Here is a 19,356-nt window from a genome sequence, read left to right on the forward strand (position 1 = left end):
AGCAAGTTGTGAGTTTGTTTTGGGTTGTGTTCCCTATGAGGATTTTCTTGGGGTGGGACTAGGCAGGATGACTTTTGTATGCAAAAAAGACTGCTTGACTTGAAACCAAATATTTATGCAGAACAAGTATCTACTTCCCGAGGTTGAGCCATACTTAAAGATAGTAAGCGAGTTGGTTAGGTTACTCCCAGTTGTGTACCCTTTGGGGATATGAGGCAGAAAATAAGTCTGAGGCCAGCAATAGCACAGCATCTGGTGATCCCAGCACGCAGCCTGCTTCATGTGCTATATATGCTGTGTCTTATAAAAAGGTAACAGAAGAATTCATATTGTTGCAGTTAATCACTGGATTAAGATGCCATTTGTCAATAGCAATGTGATTTGTATTATAAATTACAACAGTGTAAGTCTCAGACATGTTTTATCAATGTGTTTCAAATGATTCAATAACAATATTTTCTGACGAATTAGCAATGCCATGTGTTTTCACCCCACCCCTTTTAAAATCAGCCCATTGTGAGAGTTTCCATCGGTGTAATCACGACCTTTGCAAAAATTCCTTCTTAAGAAACTATTACCAGGAGTCTCAAAATCCTTCACCATAAACAAAACCCCTCCCCAATCTATGGCCTGCTGTGTTGCTGCTAAGGTGGCTGTACACACATGTTGCACAGAAAGGAATTAATTTGCAGCTTCCACAGACATTTGTGCTTGTTTTTCTTGGTGTAGAGGGGGAAAGAGAGGAATATTGTGGAAGGAATTAGAAACTATTTCACTGAACTCAGTGTTTATTGAAGAGGGTGAATCCTTTAGTCTGCAGAAAGGGCCACATTCAACTTGCACATTGGAAGAAAGTTTTCCATACTATTTCATAGCAAAAATGTGAGAAGGGCAGAAAATAGAAAGGAAGCCTCAGAGAATTTGACTGGTTCCTTTATTTGGGACATCCTTTTTGGGCAGAAACATGTCCACAAATCCTGCTATTGGTTAAACAAATATACCTTGTTTCTTCCAGTCATAGCTTTTGCTGTTTCAGTTCTACGTTCATCCTTCTGTTCTGCCATTGTACGTTCAGGCTGATTCCCTGCTTTCGTAGCCATGGGCATCCCACACCCAGTCTGCCAGTGTACCACAATCATTTTACTTTTTCTTGTTTCATACAAAGTGTAATTTTCTGTTTTTAAAAAGATGAATAAATGTGGTATTTCTCTCTCTTTTTTCTTTCCAGGTAAGTGGCCATTCCTGTTTTATGGTGGTGAATAATCAGCAAGCCTCAGCTCTCAAAGGTACTCTTTGTGGTATGGTTTCTTTCGAAGCATCGTGAAGTATTTTCCTCATCTGAGTTTGTACAGCACCTCTGCGGGAGGTCTCAGATAGATGAACTGGGATTTAACCTTAACCAACCAATAATTCTTCTCCTTTGGTTTCCATGGTTTAGGCTAGTCTTACTGAGATGCCCAGAAATAAGGAGCTAAAGGTATAGTGGCAGGAGAGATTGTTTGTGGATCTTCAACTGCTAGGAACAGAATTATGAAAGGCTGTTAGCACAGTGGGAAGCAGTCTGTGCAAAGCTCTTCCAAACATACGGCCAGCTTATACAGGTGCACTGCCTCTTGCATATCCTGATTCCTTTCGCATTATTCTCCATGGGTGCCTGTTAGAGGAACGCTAGGGAGACATATGTATGCACTAGAGTTAAAGTGTTCAAAATGGGTTGTACACATTCCTTATCTGGCAGGGCGATGGCTACCAGCAAACATCTGACTCTTTGCTGCTGCTGCTGCTGCTTCTCTTGGGGAGGAGGCATTGCTCAGTATTGCAAACCAGGACCATGGAAAATAGTTAGCTAGGCCCCCAAAAGCATACAGTTGATTTCAGTGGTATTGAAGTTAAGTCATATACTTGCACTTGGGTTTTGGTTTTTTCGTTGTTGTTTTGTTTGTGCTTTTTGGTTTGGTGGTTTTTTTTTAGTTTGGATTGTTTTTTTTTTTATTATTATTTAATTGGGAATTTGGAGCATTTTCCTGTTTTTTCTCCTTCTATAGCGTGAAGTTTTTTCAAATTAAACAGGAAATAAGGACACTGAATTGATTTTCACAAATGCGGGGATGGGTCTTTAAGGAAGAAATCTTGATGACATAAGCAGTATCAATCATTGGGGAGACTATTGATCCACCACGAGACTGATTTTACTTCAAATGCAGGGGTTTAGTGGCATTTTTATGGGAAGGAAAAAAAAATAGCATTAAATTGCTCAGAAACAGAGAACCCCAGCTCCCCGATACATAAGATGATTTTAAAGGTCTATGATTTGTTGCTTGATAGTCTTTGGTGCTGAACGGGCAATTACTTTCTGGTGTGACTAAACTATTGTCTCAAATGAGTGAGCTGGACACAGCTCTGAGTATTACCAAGAAATGAAAGTCCGGAACACATTAAATATCAATATTAATTAATGAGGAAATTGCCTTAAACCTCCAACCTTCTGAAAATATCTTCAAGTGGGATTACTGACATAAAGGATTTGATCTAATTATCAGTGGTAATTTCCTTTATGATGGTGGGAGCAATGCTGTTGTTAAAAAGGCACAGTCAAGATTAGTCACCTACAGTACGTGTTAATCCCTTATCTGTGTTACTGACATTTTAAAGCTAAAGCTTTTAGAAATGATCACCACTGGTCCTGCTTCACAGTTTATTCAGTGTAGGCAATTAGATGGCTCAATTTCCTCCTCCTAATGTGCTGGGGTATGGGTTTTATTTCTTGAAGCTTTCTTCTCCTGAAATTGGCATTATTGGTTACACTTTCCCAGCCCTTGTGTGATTTGAAATGCTTGCTGTACACCCTAAGAGTAGGAGGCAGGTAGATAGATTGAAATGATTTAGCAAGATTATGTGTTTTTTCCCTCTGGCTTAGCCATTAAAGGTAAGCAAACTCTGTGAAATAAACAAAACCCAAGAAAATGGTGATGAGGGGGCAGGAGAGTAATGACAGCAAGAAAACAAAAAGGCATCTGGAAGATACAGCACCTTCATCTCCCTGATGTGAATGCTTTTCAGGTGTGCCTAAAGTAAGCAGTTGTGAGGAGGCCTGAGTCTCATAAGAAACTGAGCTCAGTGTCTGGCACTTTTTCACTGGGACAGCACAGAAAGGTCTCATGGAGGCAATGAGAGGTGTGAGCCCTCCCCTAGCACTGCATGGTGGTGAATGCTCCATTAGCTTCCTGACAAGCAGGGGCTCCTGTCAGTCGTCATGCTGTAACAGACAAAATTATCTCAGAACAAAATAGCCCACAAGGGCTTGGATGCTTTGTGAGCCCCAGTGTCTGCCAATAGGGTATCTAAACTAGAGAAGACTCCTGAAAGAGCCAACAAGCTCAGATACCTCCCAGTCTTCAGCCTTGGGAACAGTAAAAACTAAGCTGACAACATGCTGCCTCCAACACTGACACAGAGAAATGCTACCTATCGATGCAGTTCATTATCTGGTACTTGGATCTCAGTGAATGAAGTTGCTGCTGAAGAAATCCCACAGCCACCAATGTCATATCAGACAGCACAACATGCTATCAGCTCTTAAATGTCCAACTCATCAACATAAATTGGTTCCTCTGTACAGCAATCCCATGCAGAGATCAGTTTTCCCTTAACATTCTTTTTTTTCAACCCCTCTGTCCTGCTTTTCTTTCTTACGTACTTTGAATGGTCAACTGATCTCTTATTACATAGGTCTCGAAGTATTTTAATTGGCACACAGACCTCGTCTGGAAATGAATGTCTTTTATTGGTGCTTTGATTTGTTTCTAATGCTGTTTTATTGACAACTGTTTCTGGGTAATGATCCAAACCTCTGCAGTGCTTTTATATAAACACGTGATGCTTTCATATGGAATAAGGCTGGGAGAGGGCTCTGTAGCTGGCAGGCTTTGATTCAGCAGTGGTGCCAACAGGTACAGGACCTATCCCCTGCTCCTGCTCAGAAAGCAATTACAAAAGTACCACCTTTTAGAGAGCTGTCTCATTGCTGTGCATCAAAACAATAGAGCAAGAAAGGGCAACATAAAGAGAGGTGTGAGAAAATCTGAGAGATTCTTGTGTGACAGTGAGACCTGCTCACAGTTCTGCAAATTAGTGAATAGGGATGATGATCATGGTAATCAAGAGCAAAGACAGTGAATCACAAAATGCACTTTATTCACTTGTTCTGAAAATTGCTAATTGTCTATACCTTTCTAATGCTCTGAAGCAGATTTCAGAAGAGTAATAAACCTTCGGTAATATGCCATCTCTCCCCTGTAAGAATCAATCTTTGCTGAGTAGCACAGCAATATTATTGTAGGTAGGATCTTTATGTAAAATGTATTAATGAGTCTTTTGCATATAAAAAGAGGGGAGAGAGGAACACTGGAAGTTCATTCCAGTGACACAGTTGCTATGTACAGCAGAACAGAGTGCTATGTTTGAAAGGAAATGTGGGCTTTGGGAAATGATGGAGGATGTGCATGTGTGCAGTAATCCTCTGTGACTTGAAGAGAGAAAGAATGAACATAATGGGGACAATCATAAGTGTTCATGTCTGCATGCATATGCACACATATGCTTCATACTTGCAAGCTCATATATGTGTACATAAGCACGAACCTGTATCTGTGTGACTCTATTGTAAGAGACCTCAGAGGGGTTAGGAAGGATGTCTGTGTAGTTTAGCCCCTCTACTTTATAGATCCAGAAAGCTGGGTATAACTAGTTCTCAAGTCATCTATTAAAGATCACCCAAGCAGGTGAATAGGAGTGTGGCCTTTCGAATCCTTGCCCAGCATAATATCCATGGAGAAATACTGAAAGCTAATCTAGGATCCCTCCATACCAGCAAGAGAGAGAAGAGTACCCCTAGGTAGCACGAGGAAAGCATGAAATGTTTGCATGGGCATCTCACACACACCTCTCTCCCACCCCAACCCTGGCCCCCAAAGGCCCTAGAATGAAAATATAGAATCATAGAATAGTTAGGGTTGGAATAAATCTCCTGTCTTTCTCTAAAAAATTCCCTGTGTGTAAAAAACCCACTGGTGATGTACCTATGTTTTGAAACCTTCACAGGGAAAATGTACTAGAGAGCTACTATTTTTGTATAGAGTTAGTCTTTTAAATGAAAACACAGTTCTCCAGGAGATGTTTGGCACCTTTGTTAAAAACCTGACACCCTTTTCTGATGTTTCTAGCTCATGGTTGACTCACTTCTTAAGTTCTTTTCTTGCCATTTCAAAATTGGTCCCGTACTGCTGGAACTCACCAGGTTCTCTCAAAGAAACTACATTTGAAGCTTCTAAGACAAACTGCTTTTGTGATAGGGTGCTGCTAAGAATCACTGAAAGCGTTTTCCAGTTGTTATACATCATCTGTATTCTGCCGAGTCCCATATTACAAAAATGGCTTGTCTAAATCTTCCCTGCAAAATGCTTTCTATGGATCTGGCAAAGAGTTCTTTCTAGCCCCAGGCAGTTTAAGTTTCTGAACTGGAAACCACCTGGTCTGGGAAGAAAAGTGGTAGAAAGGAGCAGCCAAGCTTTCTTCCAGTACAGACCTGTCTAAGACTACCATTTAATCAGGAAGATGGTAGGTCCTGTTCCTCACTGTCTAACTAGTGCTAGTCATAGTCTTGTTCTGGGGGGGGGGGCTGTAAATACTTTTCTTGTGGAAGGATTAGAGGTGCCATGACATTTGTGTGAGAAGCAAGTGGGGAGGGGTACAGTGCATCGGTTGTATCTGCAGCATCTTCAGAGAGGAGAAGTCAGATTGAAGCTCTGGCTCCCTGCAGAGAATAGTTTCATATGCGGCACATTGTCTGTGCACAAAGGTGCAGTTAGAAGGATTGGTTGGTTGCTTGTCTACCTGCCGAGGTTGCTGTTTTTCTCCACTTGAAAGCCTCCCATTTCTGACCCAGCTATCTTGCTGGTACCTCAGCAAACCTCTAGATAGCAGATGCTCAGCTGAGTGCCATGGGCAGCATGGGAGACTGCTACAAATGGTCTGTAAATCAGTTTGTGCTGTGCAGCAAGGCTCTAGCTTAATGATGAGTCAGAAGAAAATTGCTATTAATATTTAATGTGCAAGCTGAATGTCTGGTGTACTGTTATTAGTTGCACATCATGAGGAGTGCAGTATCGGCTACCAGTCAATGCAGGTCGCTTCCTTCAATGTTCTCATTCTGCAGACTTAATTTGTGCTGTATTTTTCCATTCACTGAGACAAATATCTGCTCCATTTAAAGGAGCTTAGTCAAAATCTCCTAGCTAAATCTTTAAATTGGTGTGTCTAGCTTTCAAGACCCCTTTCTGTGAGATGCTTGATTACTTTTGAGAGCAATTCTTCAAGCAGTAGGGCACTACCTTCTCTTAAAGGGGTTCTATGCTGCAACTCTGTCATGAGACTTCATGAGAGGAAAGACTTCAGGGTTGACCCATAGGGAGTAGGAAGAAGGGATCTGAGCTCTTTGCTTGCCTAAATCTGTTCCTCATGACCAACCTACTGCTTGGCTGTGCTTCAAGAGCTACTTACAGGCCAAGGCTGTATCACTTAACCAGCAACATAGTGCTGAAGGCTGCTGGATAATCCAGATTCCCAGCTGCAGGAGGAAACAACTTGGCAGCAGATGCTATGCCAGTGCTGGTTCACGCTGAAAACCATCTGCCTTCACAGCCCCACCACGTGCTGCAGCTATGGAGACCCAGGGGAGACTAAGTTGTTCCTATTTGTGACCTCCTCCTCAAGCCCATTTGTCCACTGACATCCCAAGAGGATGCATAGTTGTGCTGCTAGGATTTCTGAATGCTACTCATTGAGGAAGGATGGATGCCCTTGACTTTGACCCTTATCCTGAAGCAGCCCTTCTTTTCAGCAGGATAAGGTTTTATCCATGAGCATGAGCAATGTCCTCAAGGGTGAGTGTGTTAGTCTAGGTCAGTGTTTTGTCTACGACCTGTGCAAAAAACACGGTTTTCAGAAAAGAATCTGGCCAATTTCTGCAGTCTGTTCCCCTCGTATTCCCCCAGCATACACAGTCATAGGACTGGGGACATTAGGAGATGCATTCCTGCCTTTTGGCTTTCATATCTCTTTTTGGCCTTATTGTCATGAATTTGTCCTATTGCTTAACCTGCCAGTACAGTCTGCCCCTGCAGCCTCCTATGGCAGAAGATTTGCTACATGCTATATGATATAGAAATCAGAGAAAAAGAAAGATAGAGAAAGACCATTCAAGGAAAAGCAACCATTTTTTTGCTAAGAAAGGACACGTGGTTTACAAGTAAATGATTTTCTCTTCTTGTTTCCTCAATACTGCTTGGCAGCATTTGCAGCCTCAGGGAGATGCATTGGCTTATGGTGAAGGGAGCAACATTGAGATTTACAGGTGCTCCTTCTGCTCCCACACTGTTTTCATACAAGGGCCTGTCCTTTGCTCTCAGCAGTGTTACCACTGATTCCCAGCAGTACAGCTTAGATTAGATTCAGAGCTCATGAGCTTCTGCATCATTCATTCCTCTTGCACTAAATTGACCAACTCTTGAAGCCCTACTTGCTTGGAACCAGCACCAATAAGAAGATGAAATGAAGCAAAACAATTGTATTTATAAAGCATGTCTCTTCTTGTGGCATTTAGGGGAAAGCACGTGTGGTTCTCTTTTACTCTATTTACAAGATATACCCATCTCCTGTTTGTCTTGGAAAAAGCTATGACAAGAAAAGCAACAAAGCTGTACACAGGTAATAACACTTTTGGAGTGGCTGCTGAAAAAGCAAACGTATAGCTTCTAGCAGAAACAGTTGCTTTTCTGTCTAAGTATTAACCCATTCCCCTCCAAACATCTATATTTTCTATTCCCAGTATTATGGTAGAGCATGTCTTCAAGGCACTTCACTGGAGCAATCTCTTATTTATCAAATTGGGATCAAACTTGCTTCAGGACTCCTCACTCAGCCATGGTGCTCATCTGCATTTCACGTGGCAAAATAGAAGTGATCTTTGAAGTGAACACTATAAAAGTGAGTTATTCGACCTGAATAGTCTCATTTTGAGACTGCCCAGACTCTGCTTAACCAGCCTGTTCTGACCACATATTATATTATTAACGGATTAAAAGTCAGGCTCCACAGTGTCATGATTTTGTTGTTTCTAAATTTTAGCAAGCTTGCTGGAAACACATCAGAGATTATAAATGTCTGTACACAGACGTTTTTCTCATAAAAAATAAATAAACAAAAGCAATTTTGGTGCAGTAGACCAAAACCAACCCAATAAAATCATTGCATGAGGTAGCAAGGAGGGGAGAGATAGGCAGAGAGTGTGTTTTGACTCAATTTATTAATGTTATCATTAATAATCTTACAAATCACCTGGGTTTGTGAAGTTCCAGTGACACAGTCCTTCAGACTGTGCCCTTGTGCCTATTGGTGTTGGTGATGCCTATCAATAGATTAAGTATTTGAACAAAGGTTCAAAAATGCTGTAACTCCTCTTTCAGTGGAATATGAAATGTTCTTTTGCATTGGAATTAAGGTCATGGTAGTTTAAGATCCTGGAGCATTCTTACCCACTTCAGAGCATGCAGCCTGAGAGAGAAGGAAAATTCCACTTAGAAATAATTGCATTTATTCTGATGCTCTTTTCTTTTCCCATTCTATGCCCCCTATGGAGGTCCCTGTCCTTCTAGCCCCTGCAAAGTAACTGCATTTCAACAGATGAAGTGTGTGGAATCTGCAAAACATCCTCTGATTTCTTGGGAAGAGGTATAAATACTGGCTCTAATATTGGTGCTAATAAGTTATGTGCATGTTTTTTTAAATCACAATCAGAGTATAAAGATTTTGCTGTGAATTGTAAAATTAGCCAAAGCTGCCTGGCGTGTCGCTGCTGCACTTTTTCTCTTCCACATGACATATTCTTAACTAAGTCAATCATTTACATGGGCTTTAAATTTAATTTAAATGTAATGAATTTAAATTGGGCTTTGCTCTATTTCAAGGTTGTTGGGTTGCTTTTCTGTAAGTTAACATTCAGCACAAGAGATCCAACCTCTGGGGTTTGGTTTCAGTTACTCTCCCTCACTCTCAACCCTCCTCCCCTGCCTTTTTTTGTTTCCCTTTTTTTACCACCTTCCCAAATCAAATCCAGCCACACCACCTTTAGCTGACTTGTGGCTCAGGAAAGGTGTGGGGCTGGGAGAAAGGGGGCAATGCAGTCACAAGCTGCAAATGCAGGGGTGTGAGAATTACTGATTGTAGCTAGCTACAGGAGAGCATCACAAGAAAAGCAAACAGATACATTTTCAGGAGGAACCGCACAATTTTCCTTGCCTATCTCAGCAATCATTCTCTTCCTCGATCGGGAGCCTTCTTAATCCTCCACCCCATCGCCCTCCTCCATCAGATCTCCAATACTTCTGAAACAAATCAAATCAAGAATTAACCTTTCAACCGTGAAACATTCCTTTGCTATGGTACGTGTGTCTCCTCTTAATCACTGTTGTAAAAACATGAGGCAAAGAGTACACAGCGTTAGTGGCACAGGACTTCTATATTTTCTACAGTTTGCTTGGGTGTCTTGTAAAGATCCATGTGTCCATTTTAACAGGAATCTCCTGATTCCTCTTCCCAGGCATCGGGTTGGGGAGATACTGCTTTATGACAGACCCAACCTGGAAGAGGTTCTATAAAGCTCTGGGTTGTCTTCCTACGTGTGACAGGCAGCCATTATCTGTTGACAGGTGATCGTGCATCCTTGCGGGTCACTGATGCAGGGTTGCTGTACATTTACCAAAGCTTTTCTTTACTTGAATAAAAGGGAGTGTAAGTAGTCCTTGCTCAGAAGAGTCAGGATGAGCAGTGTGGGGAAAGAAGTTCTTGGCAAATGGAGGGCAAGACTGGGGGACTTGCATTTGAAACAGTGGAAGAGGTGGGTTTTGAATAGCTTATGGACTGTGCCTCAGAGTCTGGTCTCAGCACTATCTTCCAGAAGTGGAACATGTAAACGATATGCTTTGGGTATTCTGCTTACATCTGTAAACTCTTGTTTTCCTGGTCATTTCTGCCACATCCCATGTTCCTAACCAAACTTGTTCCCATACCTGTCTCTGTTCCTGACAGTGCCATTTAGCTTTATCAATACTTGGCAGGGATCTAAACATTCAGAGAATATTCACAGATTAGAGCTGCTGACTGAACTGTGGCTGCTCTGAGTTGCACCTTTGTTCATTATATGGTCCTGAACCAGACAAAAGATCTGTTGTGTTCAGTAGCCTGAATCCAGCAAGAGACAAAATATTTTTCTAATACCAAAGGAGAGAAAAGAAGCCCAAGGGACCAAGATGTATTTAAGTCAGAGTCTACCACACACTGGCAGTGTAAGCTGGAAGGTCCTCCATACAGTGATAGGGAAGGATGGCCCCATTACACTTCGTAGTGCCCTCTTTGTGAGTTTGTTTCTCTCCAGTTCCTTTTCTCCCATATCAATTTCATGTTCTGTTACATTTTCTTTCTCCTAATTGGAGCTGGCATTAATTGATACTGTTCTGTTTTCTCTCATCTGAATGTCATCTTCGACCTGAAATAAGGACAGTATTGCAGTGTGCTAAGTCTCCTTTCATCTTCGAGTAAGAACTAGGGTGCAACTACCACGGGACTCAGTATTAGCTCTATTACAGTGGTTGCAGGCTCACTATGGGTTAACAGAATGCTGGTTGCAAAGCACAGGAAAAATATAGCAGTTCAATAGTAATGAAGTGACAATTTACTAACATAGCAAAAAATGGAGTGAAAATTATAGCATAGCTGATTCATCACTGTGTTATTCTACTTAAACCAGTAGTGAATCAGAGCCAGCAACTTGGGAGAGGTTGTTAGAGGCTTTATGAAGTTTAGAGCCATTTACCAGGATACACTGAAATTCATTTTGTTTCATTATGGCCATGATAACCTTACATGTTTGGAGACAGTGACTTTTTGGGTCTCTGTATTATTTTTGCCTCTTGGATGAATCTGTGCAAGAGCTACTTTGGACAAATATTAGTTATGAGAGCATAACCACAGCATGTTGTAGCATCATGGGGTATGCATGGTAACTTCTAAAAGAAGTTTATCACTCCTATGCACTTGTGAATGCAGCAAACCTTTCTACTCAGTGTTATTCTCACCATTTAATTAGAAGTATTTAGAGTCTTCTTGATCTAATATTTTTGAGAGTTAGGTAAATAATTTATAGGGTACGCTTCACAAATGGCTACAATGTGAATTCAGAGCTAATCTGCTCCTCTGGAGGTACATACAATTATCAAGCTTATACCAGAGCAAGCTAATTAGGAAGCAATCATCATCGACAACAGCTGTTCTTAGCACACTGAAGGGCGGAGGCTTCCCTTGCACCATCCACTCATCCCTTTCCTTTCTCCAGCTATCCATAAGCAAAGCATCTCCAGATCTGCTCCTGTGCAACCACTCGCTCCCAGCTCAGTGTTCCTGCTGCCCAAAGAGGGAGTTAATTTCCTCAGCAAGTTATTGTCGTTTCACTAGGGATGGATACACATCTGGGGACTGGTGGGAAGGTGAAGTGTCCAAAGTGTGTTTTGCCCCACTGCCCCAGAAATTGTGAGTGCAGACTCATGTTGACTACACTGGGTTTTATGTTTGTATCAACTGTAATATTTCAGCCAGGATAAAAGCTATGGTAAATTCACAACAGAAAAGTGGATTATTTCTACAGCAGTACTGTTAAACAGTAGTGGCTAAAAACATTGCAGTCAGTTCCCTCACTGACCTCACCTTTGTTCCTTTTAACTCCATTATGAGCAGTGCTTGGCCCATTGGATGGGAGTCCATCAACTTGTGCCTCAAAAGTGGATAGTAGCTCTACAATCTGAAGCATGCATGAGCTCAGCAGATACCCTTTTTTTCTTGTACTCCCCTCATGTCACATAATGGGAAGCCAAGCCGGTTGTCCTTTGTTGAAACTAGTATTACCTGCTTGTTCAGTGTTCTGCCTTGGTGCCCATTGAAGTGCTTTCTACTAGCAGAGTCTTTGTGAGGTGCAGATGAGATGGAGAAGTAGGAATTAGCTGTGGAAGATCTGTGGAGAGAGAGAATGAACAAAGGGGGTTTTGAGATCATTGAACTCCAGCTCCCTCATATTCCCCCAGTAAGTGGAAGTACCTTCCAAAGAGCAGCGAAACATTGCATGGTAAAGAAATTACATGTAGGCAACAAGGTTGGAGGCACATGCTGCTGGAGACAGCTTTTATCCTCAGGAATGAATGACTGAAATGTTTTTAAAAGGACAGTGTGTCTGCAAATGTTACACTGCTTTTCCATGTGTTTTCTACTTTGTGTGAAGATCTCATCGGGGCAGGCTTCAGCCATCAAAGCTCTGACCCTAGAGAAGGCCACAGAAAACTACCCAGAAAGTTTTGGCTGTCTTCATTTTCTATTGCTCTTATCTCACTAACACAAGACACAGGAGAGCTGAGGGGAAGGGAGAAGCTGCCTTTCAGTGGAAATGCTTTGAGAGACCTTATGAAAGGTAATCTTCTCCTTAAAGGATGATGTTAGATCTGTCACACCTATGTTTGGTCTTTCCCAATGCTTTCCCATGGCTGCCAGCAGAGGACTGCTCCTGGAGGTGGACAAAGATGCCTCTGAAGTTAGCAGGCTTCTGATGACATGGAAAAGCAGCTCAATAAGCAGTGATGGAGACCAGAGATCTTGGCCTCCTCCTGCCTTCCATGTTCTCTGAAGGAGGTGAAACTTCTGTGCAATGGAACAGCTTCCTAATGGAAGTCATATCTATAGAGGAGACAGAGAGGTGTTATGTTCTATCCAGCCTAGTTTTCATACTGCACATAGGGACCTCCTGGTACAGAGCCAGCTGTATGCAGCCACAGGATTGAGAAGTTATTCAGCTCTCCTGCAGAATCATGAGATGCAAAGGAAGAGCCTGGGTTTGGGGAGAGGAAATATGGATGTCAGAAGAGGAATTCAGAGTTGGGAAAGCCTCTGGCAGCTTTATAGATGAAACCGCTGCCAGATGTTAATTGTTTTCTGTGTAGTTTTCAATTGATCTGTAATTTGACTGTAGATTCCAGGCTTTTATAATAAATTGTGTACAAAGCTAGCCACTTAAGGAGATAATAAAGACTCAAAGGCAGGCAGAGCTGTAAATTTGGACTTATCCAGGAGTAAGAGATAAGTTAGGGCCTCTTTAGTGGTGCTTTTTCTCCTTTCTTTTGCTCTGTAGCAGGAGCAGGAAGGAACCAGAGTTTCAGTGCTCTGTAGACAGAAGAGAGAAGTGGAAGGTAAAATCCTAGCCATGCTTCAGGCACATTGCTTTTGGTGGGTGATGCCTTAGCATTCATTTAACCTGCTCTGATAGTGCAAGAACCTTTGCACTGGTCAGACTTTCTCCTCTGTTCATTTATGTGCATCCATACTCATCTGTGTGTCCATCCATCTACATTTTGTCTTCTCTCTGCAACCACTCTTGCCTTCATTTGCCATGGTAGGAGCCTCCTGGATGGTAATAACCTTCAGCCTTTGGTTTTAGTGTAGTCTCTTGCAGTTCATTTCAGGGGGTTAAAACTGTCTGTGTACAAATACTTCCATCTCCTTCTTGGAAAACTCCTGGAAAATCAAGTGTCAATGATGAAAATAAAGAAGGTTGGGTCTTCTGTTCCTTCAGTCCCTCTGATTGGGGCACAGAGGTGTGGTCCCAAAGAATAATAATGACAGTGAGCGTATCATCATGCTTTGTAGTATGCTGTGCTGCTGCATGGGGTACATAGCACATGCTGGCCCCAGCAGAATGAAAGAGTTTTCCCTTCAGAAGTATTTTTTTCCTACCAAAATGTTCTAGGAAAACCAGTGGCTTCTGCTTACATTCTGCGTCATGTGAGAATTACACGGTGCTGAGTAGTGCCAAGGGGGTGTGTAGAACTATGTGACATAGTAAGTTGTGCAAAACTTACCTAAGAGGATATTGAGCAAGAGTCACAACAGAGCTCAGCTCCAGTCCTGGACTCATTGCTGGCATGACAACATCAGGTAGTGGGAACTGGTATTGTTCTGATGGCTTCAGCAAAGCTAAACTGATTTGCATCACCTGATTGCACGGCCCTTTCCCATCGGCTTTGTGAAGGCTGACAGTGCGATAATATAATCTGCAAAATGCTGAGAACAGCCACTGTGCTGTTGGACAGTTCAAAGAACTCTGCAGGAGCCAGGAGCCCCTATCATCCTGAGGTGGTGGAAAGAAAGAGCATCTGCTTCTTCTCATCTTTGTCATACAGGGGTAAATCAATGCAGCAAGCAGCTGAGAATGGCCCGTTTCTGCCCCTGCTATGCTATGACTCTTCTTCCCAGTGCTGTACCTACCTCTGTTGCTTCTTTCATTCCTAGACATCTCTATATACTGCTTACAGCTGCTTCCAGGTCTGTCTGCTGCTACGGTAGTCAGTGCATCTTGGTTATACTTGGCATTCCTGCTTCGAAATAGTGTCTAGGCTAGGTGACCACCTTAATTCATCATATAGTTCTGGTTAGGGGTTGCTTTTGTGTAACCCCTGTGTTTCAAGTTTGTGCTGCTGTATGGCAATGTACATTTCAGATAGGCTATGTGTTGGTGCACAAACATTTGTGTGTCTGTGTCTGCCGCCGAACCTGCTTCATTCCTGTTTGACAAAATGCATGGCTAAATTTGTACTTTTTGGTAGCATGTGAAGGGATTTCTTGTGATTTGCAGTTGCGTTAATGGAGGTCACTGGGTGTTCCATCTCTCTGGCTGTAATTTGCATTGTTGGGTTCTCCATCTGTGAATGGGCCCATACTCTATGTTCGCTTGTGTTTGATAAAGCATGTAAGAAGTGTATGCATTTGTTGCCTCAAATGTACCCCCATGCAATAGGCTCTGAAGATTTTACTGTCTTTCACACTCTGCATTCTCAGTGCTCTGTGTGTACGTGTATGTGCATGGCTTTCCTGCCCTCCGAATGTAGCACCCTCTCAGAACAAAACGCCAGCCAACTGTTGGCTCCTAATGTGGTGTGGACTACCTGTCACATGGGATTAGCTTTTCTGATGTAGGTTACTATGACAAGCTCTTCTTTTGGATGTGCAGATTTGAAGCTGATGCACGTAGAGCAGCATCGTGCAGGGTGACAGACACTCCTTCTTTTGTGTACCTGGAGTCGTGCCTGTTACCCTGTGGTGCTGAGGATGAAATCCTAAGTGAGTACTGGATAAGCATCCCTTCAGTCGCATTAAAAGTCACAACACCAGACTTGTTACACCACTACCAGCTTCCCTGCTGAAGAGGCAACTGAGAAAAGTGAGTGTCAGGAGCAGTATTTAATGCCTGGAGGCACTGGTGGAGCTTGGTGTAGGGAAGTGCTCAGGGCTAGGAGATCTGGGGGGCTACAGTGCCAAGAAGGGCACTGGGAGAGCCAGCAGGAACTAGGGCAAGAGGGGGCTGCGGGGTAGTACAGGCAAAGCTGCTGTGGGGAAATGCCCTTTTAATTTATTCTGGTCTTTCTTTTTAAGGAGCAGTAAATTCTCCGATCCCATAGTTAGGACATCCTGCTGACAGATAAAGCAGTGAGACTAGGTGAGCCCTGTGAGCACCAATGTGCCTGGGGATAAACCCTCTCCCTTTCCCCTTTTGCCTTCCTTTGCTGGCCTGCCACAAAGTGACCTGCCTGTGATCCAGGAAATGGGCCATTTTATGATCTAAGATAACCGTTTCTGTAAAGGCTGAAAAGCTCACAACCTGCTAGCATTTAAAGATCTGTTGGCTTTTCCCCTTTTGAACTACAGCGCCAGGCTTCACCATTTGGCAGTAATTCACTGTATCCTTGGGTTTTTCTCATTATGTGGTCCTCAGAAGTGGAAGGCAAGTGAGAAAGGATTGCTTTATTTTTCCTGCAGACACAGTGGAGGTAGGCAGCAAGTTGCAGTTAAGGAATCTGTTTTACCTCTGGTTCGTTTTTCTCCCTCCGTTGCTCTCTCCTGCTTCAGGGTGCCTTGAACTTGTCAACATGTTAACCCATGTGGGGCCCTGTGTCTTCCAACAGCAGCCATAGAGAGAGAGGGCAGCCCTACCTGCCTAGGGGTGGGTTATTAACCCAAGCGAAAAGGGTTGGTGCGGTTTTACTTATTCCTGCCTCTGGTGAAAGTATCTGAGAGAAAAATCAGATCTCAAGGGCATCTTTCCTCCCACCTTGGAATGTCTCATCAACTGAAGAGCAGCTTGAAGTATGTCCAGTTCAGCTAAGTCTTGTGATGGGACTTTCATTCCTGCAAATGAGACAAGTAGCCATGAAGTACCTGGTCGAGGAGTTTGAGAGATGAGTGTCATTTCCTGTGGCAGAGATGCCTCTTAATCTTTAATCAGCTCCTCTCCCAGAGAAACTGTGCAGTCCATGCTGTCATTGGGCAAGTTGCCCTTCCCCAGAACCTGCTCCACACCCTGTTTTAATTAAACAGCCTAATCTTTAAGTGTCTCTAGGCTGTGATGGCTGCTAGAGGACCTGCAGTGTCCGGACAAGCATAATTACTCACTTCAGAGATGCTGTGCTCAGCCATCCAAATCAGGATGCCTTTATCCCCCATATTTTCAGGTTCCAGCACCTTTTCTCCTGTGGTGCCAGGTCCAACCTCCTGCAAGTGGGACTTGCCCTCAGGCTCTTATACCTGCCTGTCATTTAAGCTGCTTTCTGCCTGCAGTCCTTTGTGTCACGCTGATGACTCCTTCCCCTCCTGACTGCAGCAGCACCAGGATCTCCAGTGAGAGCCCACAGGTTTCAAGTTATTCCTCTAATTCAGTGGGAGTTTGGAGCCCCAGAAGGTCTGTCTTTGTCACTATGATCTATCATTGCGGATGCTAACCAGTGGAAGGTTAGCAGCCCCACAGCTTGAGGTGCTGAGTCGTTCTTGGGGCAGAAGGCAGAAGAAGGGACAGTAATGGGGTTTAGCTCTCTGCTCACCGTTATCTGGAGAGTGTCACAGGTTCCACTTGAATTGGGTTGAACTGCTGAGCATATGTCTGTATAAACGTTAGTTTATTATGCACTATAGCTCAAGGGCATTTCAAGGACTCATTCCAAACTGAGAGAAAGAGAAAGGCTTTACAGGCAGGAAGAAGAAAAGCTGCCATCATACTATTGCTTGAGATTGTCTGATCCTTGCTAGATCTACTGTTTCCTCTCCGTACAGACTGTAATGTGCAGGGGAGAGAGAAAACTCTGTCTCTTTAATCAGCAGAGTTGGAAAGGCATAAATAAATAAATAAGACTGTTCCCTTACTATTCAGGACTGAATTTCTATGAAAGGGAAAATGAAAGGAGGTGAACGAGAAAATCATACAGTCTGTCCTGTGCAGCGAGAATCTGCCATCACATCCAGGCTTCTAGGCGATGGGTTTGCACATGAAATGGCCTTATTTACTCTCCCACGCTTTGCTAAAGTGCTTTCGTTGTGCAGAGCTGAGGCGGTTTTTGAGAAGAGTTTGCTTCTCCCGAGTGCTCTGTAGATGGCATCCATGTGCCCTTTTCCAGGAACGGGATGGGAGATGAAGCAGTGGAGTTCCATTGCCATCTGCTGGCAAAGTGGAAGGTTGGCTGCTGGTGGGGTTTAGGTTTGTCTCTTTTTTTTCCCCAGTTTAAAAGCTGCTGGCATACCATGAACACCTCCACCTCGGGGGTCTGCTGGTGTGATTTTGCGTGATGTTGGGTTTCTAATTTGATGGCTTGTTTGTACATAGTGGTCTCATTGCCCCGCATTCTCAAGCAGAGTTAAGGGTTACGGCCCCTGGCCTGGCATCGGCATAGTTGTTCCCATTCCATGGGATACTAAAGGTCTTTCTCAGAGATTCTATAGGTACCATTATGTCCAGGTGGGACAGAAGATGTAGCCCCACAATGCTTCGGGAAAATGAGCTTTGCAACCTCACTTGCAACCACAGGGACTATATTCCTCTCTGCACAGAGCAGCTGGTGTTACATGTAGTATAAAGATCTCTCTGAAATGCTCACACACGTCCCTGTCCTTATTGAACTGAGCAGGCCACGTCCTCTATAATCCCTGTGCATTCACAATCCTGGATTAAAGGTTTTCTCTAGCCATCTACAGTGTTAGCTGCCTTTGCCCTTGCAGAAGAGGAGTACACTGGTGCTCACTCTGCTGTCTCTGCAGTGGTCCTAGAAGTGTGGTGACCTTTCCTCACTCACCAGTTGCCAAGGGTGAGAAAGGATCAGTCCTGGCAGTTCTAACCCCCCAAAATTGAAGGTACAGTCTATACCCTTTTTCACAACCTCCTGCCAGTCTTTATCTTTGAAGGGAAAATGCAGGTAAGAGGAGCATGCAGCATGGCACAGCAACTCTTCTGCACAGACAAGAGTAAAACTCTGAGCCATCTTTACTCTGTTACTCAGATAGATCCAGCTGTCAGTGAAAGTTGAGGGCACCAGGATCTCCATCTACTTTCTTATAAGCGCATTGACCATGGATCATCACACTGGCGGCAGGTATTTGATCCTGGGCTGGAAACAAGCAGGGCTCATGAGGCACATGGGGGTGCACAGTGACTACTCCTTCAGAGCTTCAGAAATGGTCACGGTGAGAGGGAGACGTGAAGTGATGAAGGGGAAGGATTGTTTGCTTTCATGGAAAATGCTCTTTGTTCAGACCACTAGTGTAAATTTGCTGAAACTTTGCTGAGAAAACATTCTCAGATCCAGAGGGAATTTCTGGTGTAGGGAAGACAAGGAAACAGCAAGCTGAATGGTGTCCTGGAAACAGAAAGCATCATCTGTGCCTCTGATCATTCTCTCATCTTTTTCAAGCTGTTCTTCACACATATTTTCTTATAAACTTTGCTTTATTTCACAACAGCCTCAAAAAACATCCCCAAAGCTCCATCTTTCCCTGATACAGGATTCTTGGTTTCTGGCTATTCTTCATCACCAGCCATCCAGTGCTATGGAAAACCACTAGAACCTGGTTCCAGGTACGTTTTCTCCCATTGAAAACCATCCCATCCTTCACAAGCCAGTGGGCAAAGAGCAACCCAGCTGTACAACATGTGGCAATCCTCTCAAGCTATAGAGCAACCTGGGACAAAAAGCTGTAAGTGAGAGTCAGTTTGGTAGGGGAGGACATGGAGAAGGAGTCAGAAGCATCAGGAAACACCCACACTCAGCTAGAGTAGAGCAGGACAGAGCAGCATGTGTGTGTTATGGCATCTGGAGCTGGTGAGTCACAACTGCAAGTGCACAGGATCCATAGGTAAGAGTTTTCTGAAGGAGGTAGTGGCTTCTTTGT

The 19,356-nt window shown here is 43.4% G+C and overlaps 1 protein-coding gene across 1 annotated transcript in view; it reads left to right on the forward strand.

Moving 5' to 3' along the window:
- Positions 1–1,234: 1,234 nt before the first annotated feature.
- The window catches only part of LSAMP (limbic system associated membrane protein), a 423,655-nt gene continuing 405,533 nt past the window's right edge, over positions 1,235–19,356 (forward strand). Inside the window, exon 1 of the mRNA XM_057404163.1 lies at positions 1,235–1,286. Within this exon, the coding sequence (XP_057260146.1) occupies positions 1,250–1,286 (37 nt within the window). The 5' untranslated portion in view covers positions 1,235–1,249. The remainder of the gene's footprint in view (positions 1,287–19,356) is intronic.

The sequence above is a fragment of the Pezoporus wallicus genome, unplaced genomic scaffold, assembly GCF_028554395.1.
Source record: "Pezoporus wallicus isolate ANWC-B61680 ecotype Strahan unplaced genomic scaffold, APGP_CSIRO_Pwel_v1 contig_6598, whole genome shotgun sequence".
NCBI lineage: Eukaryota > Metazoa > Chordata > Aves > Psittaciformes > Psittacidae > Pezoporus > Pezoporus wallicus.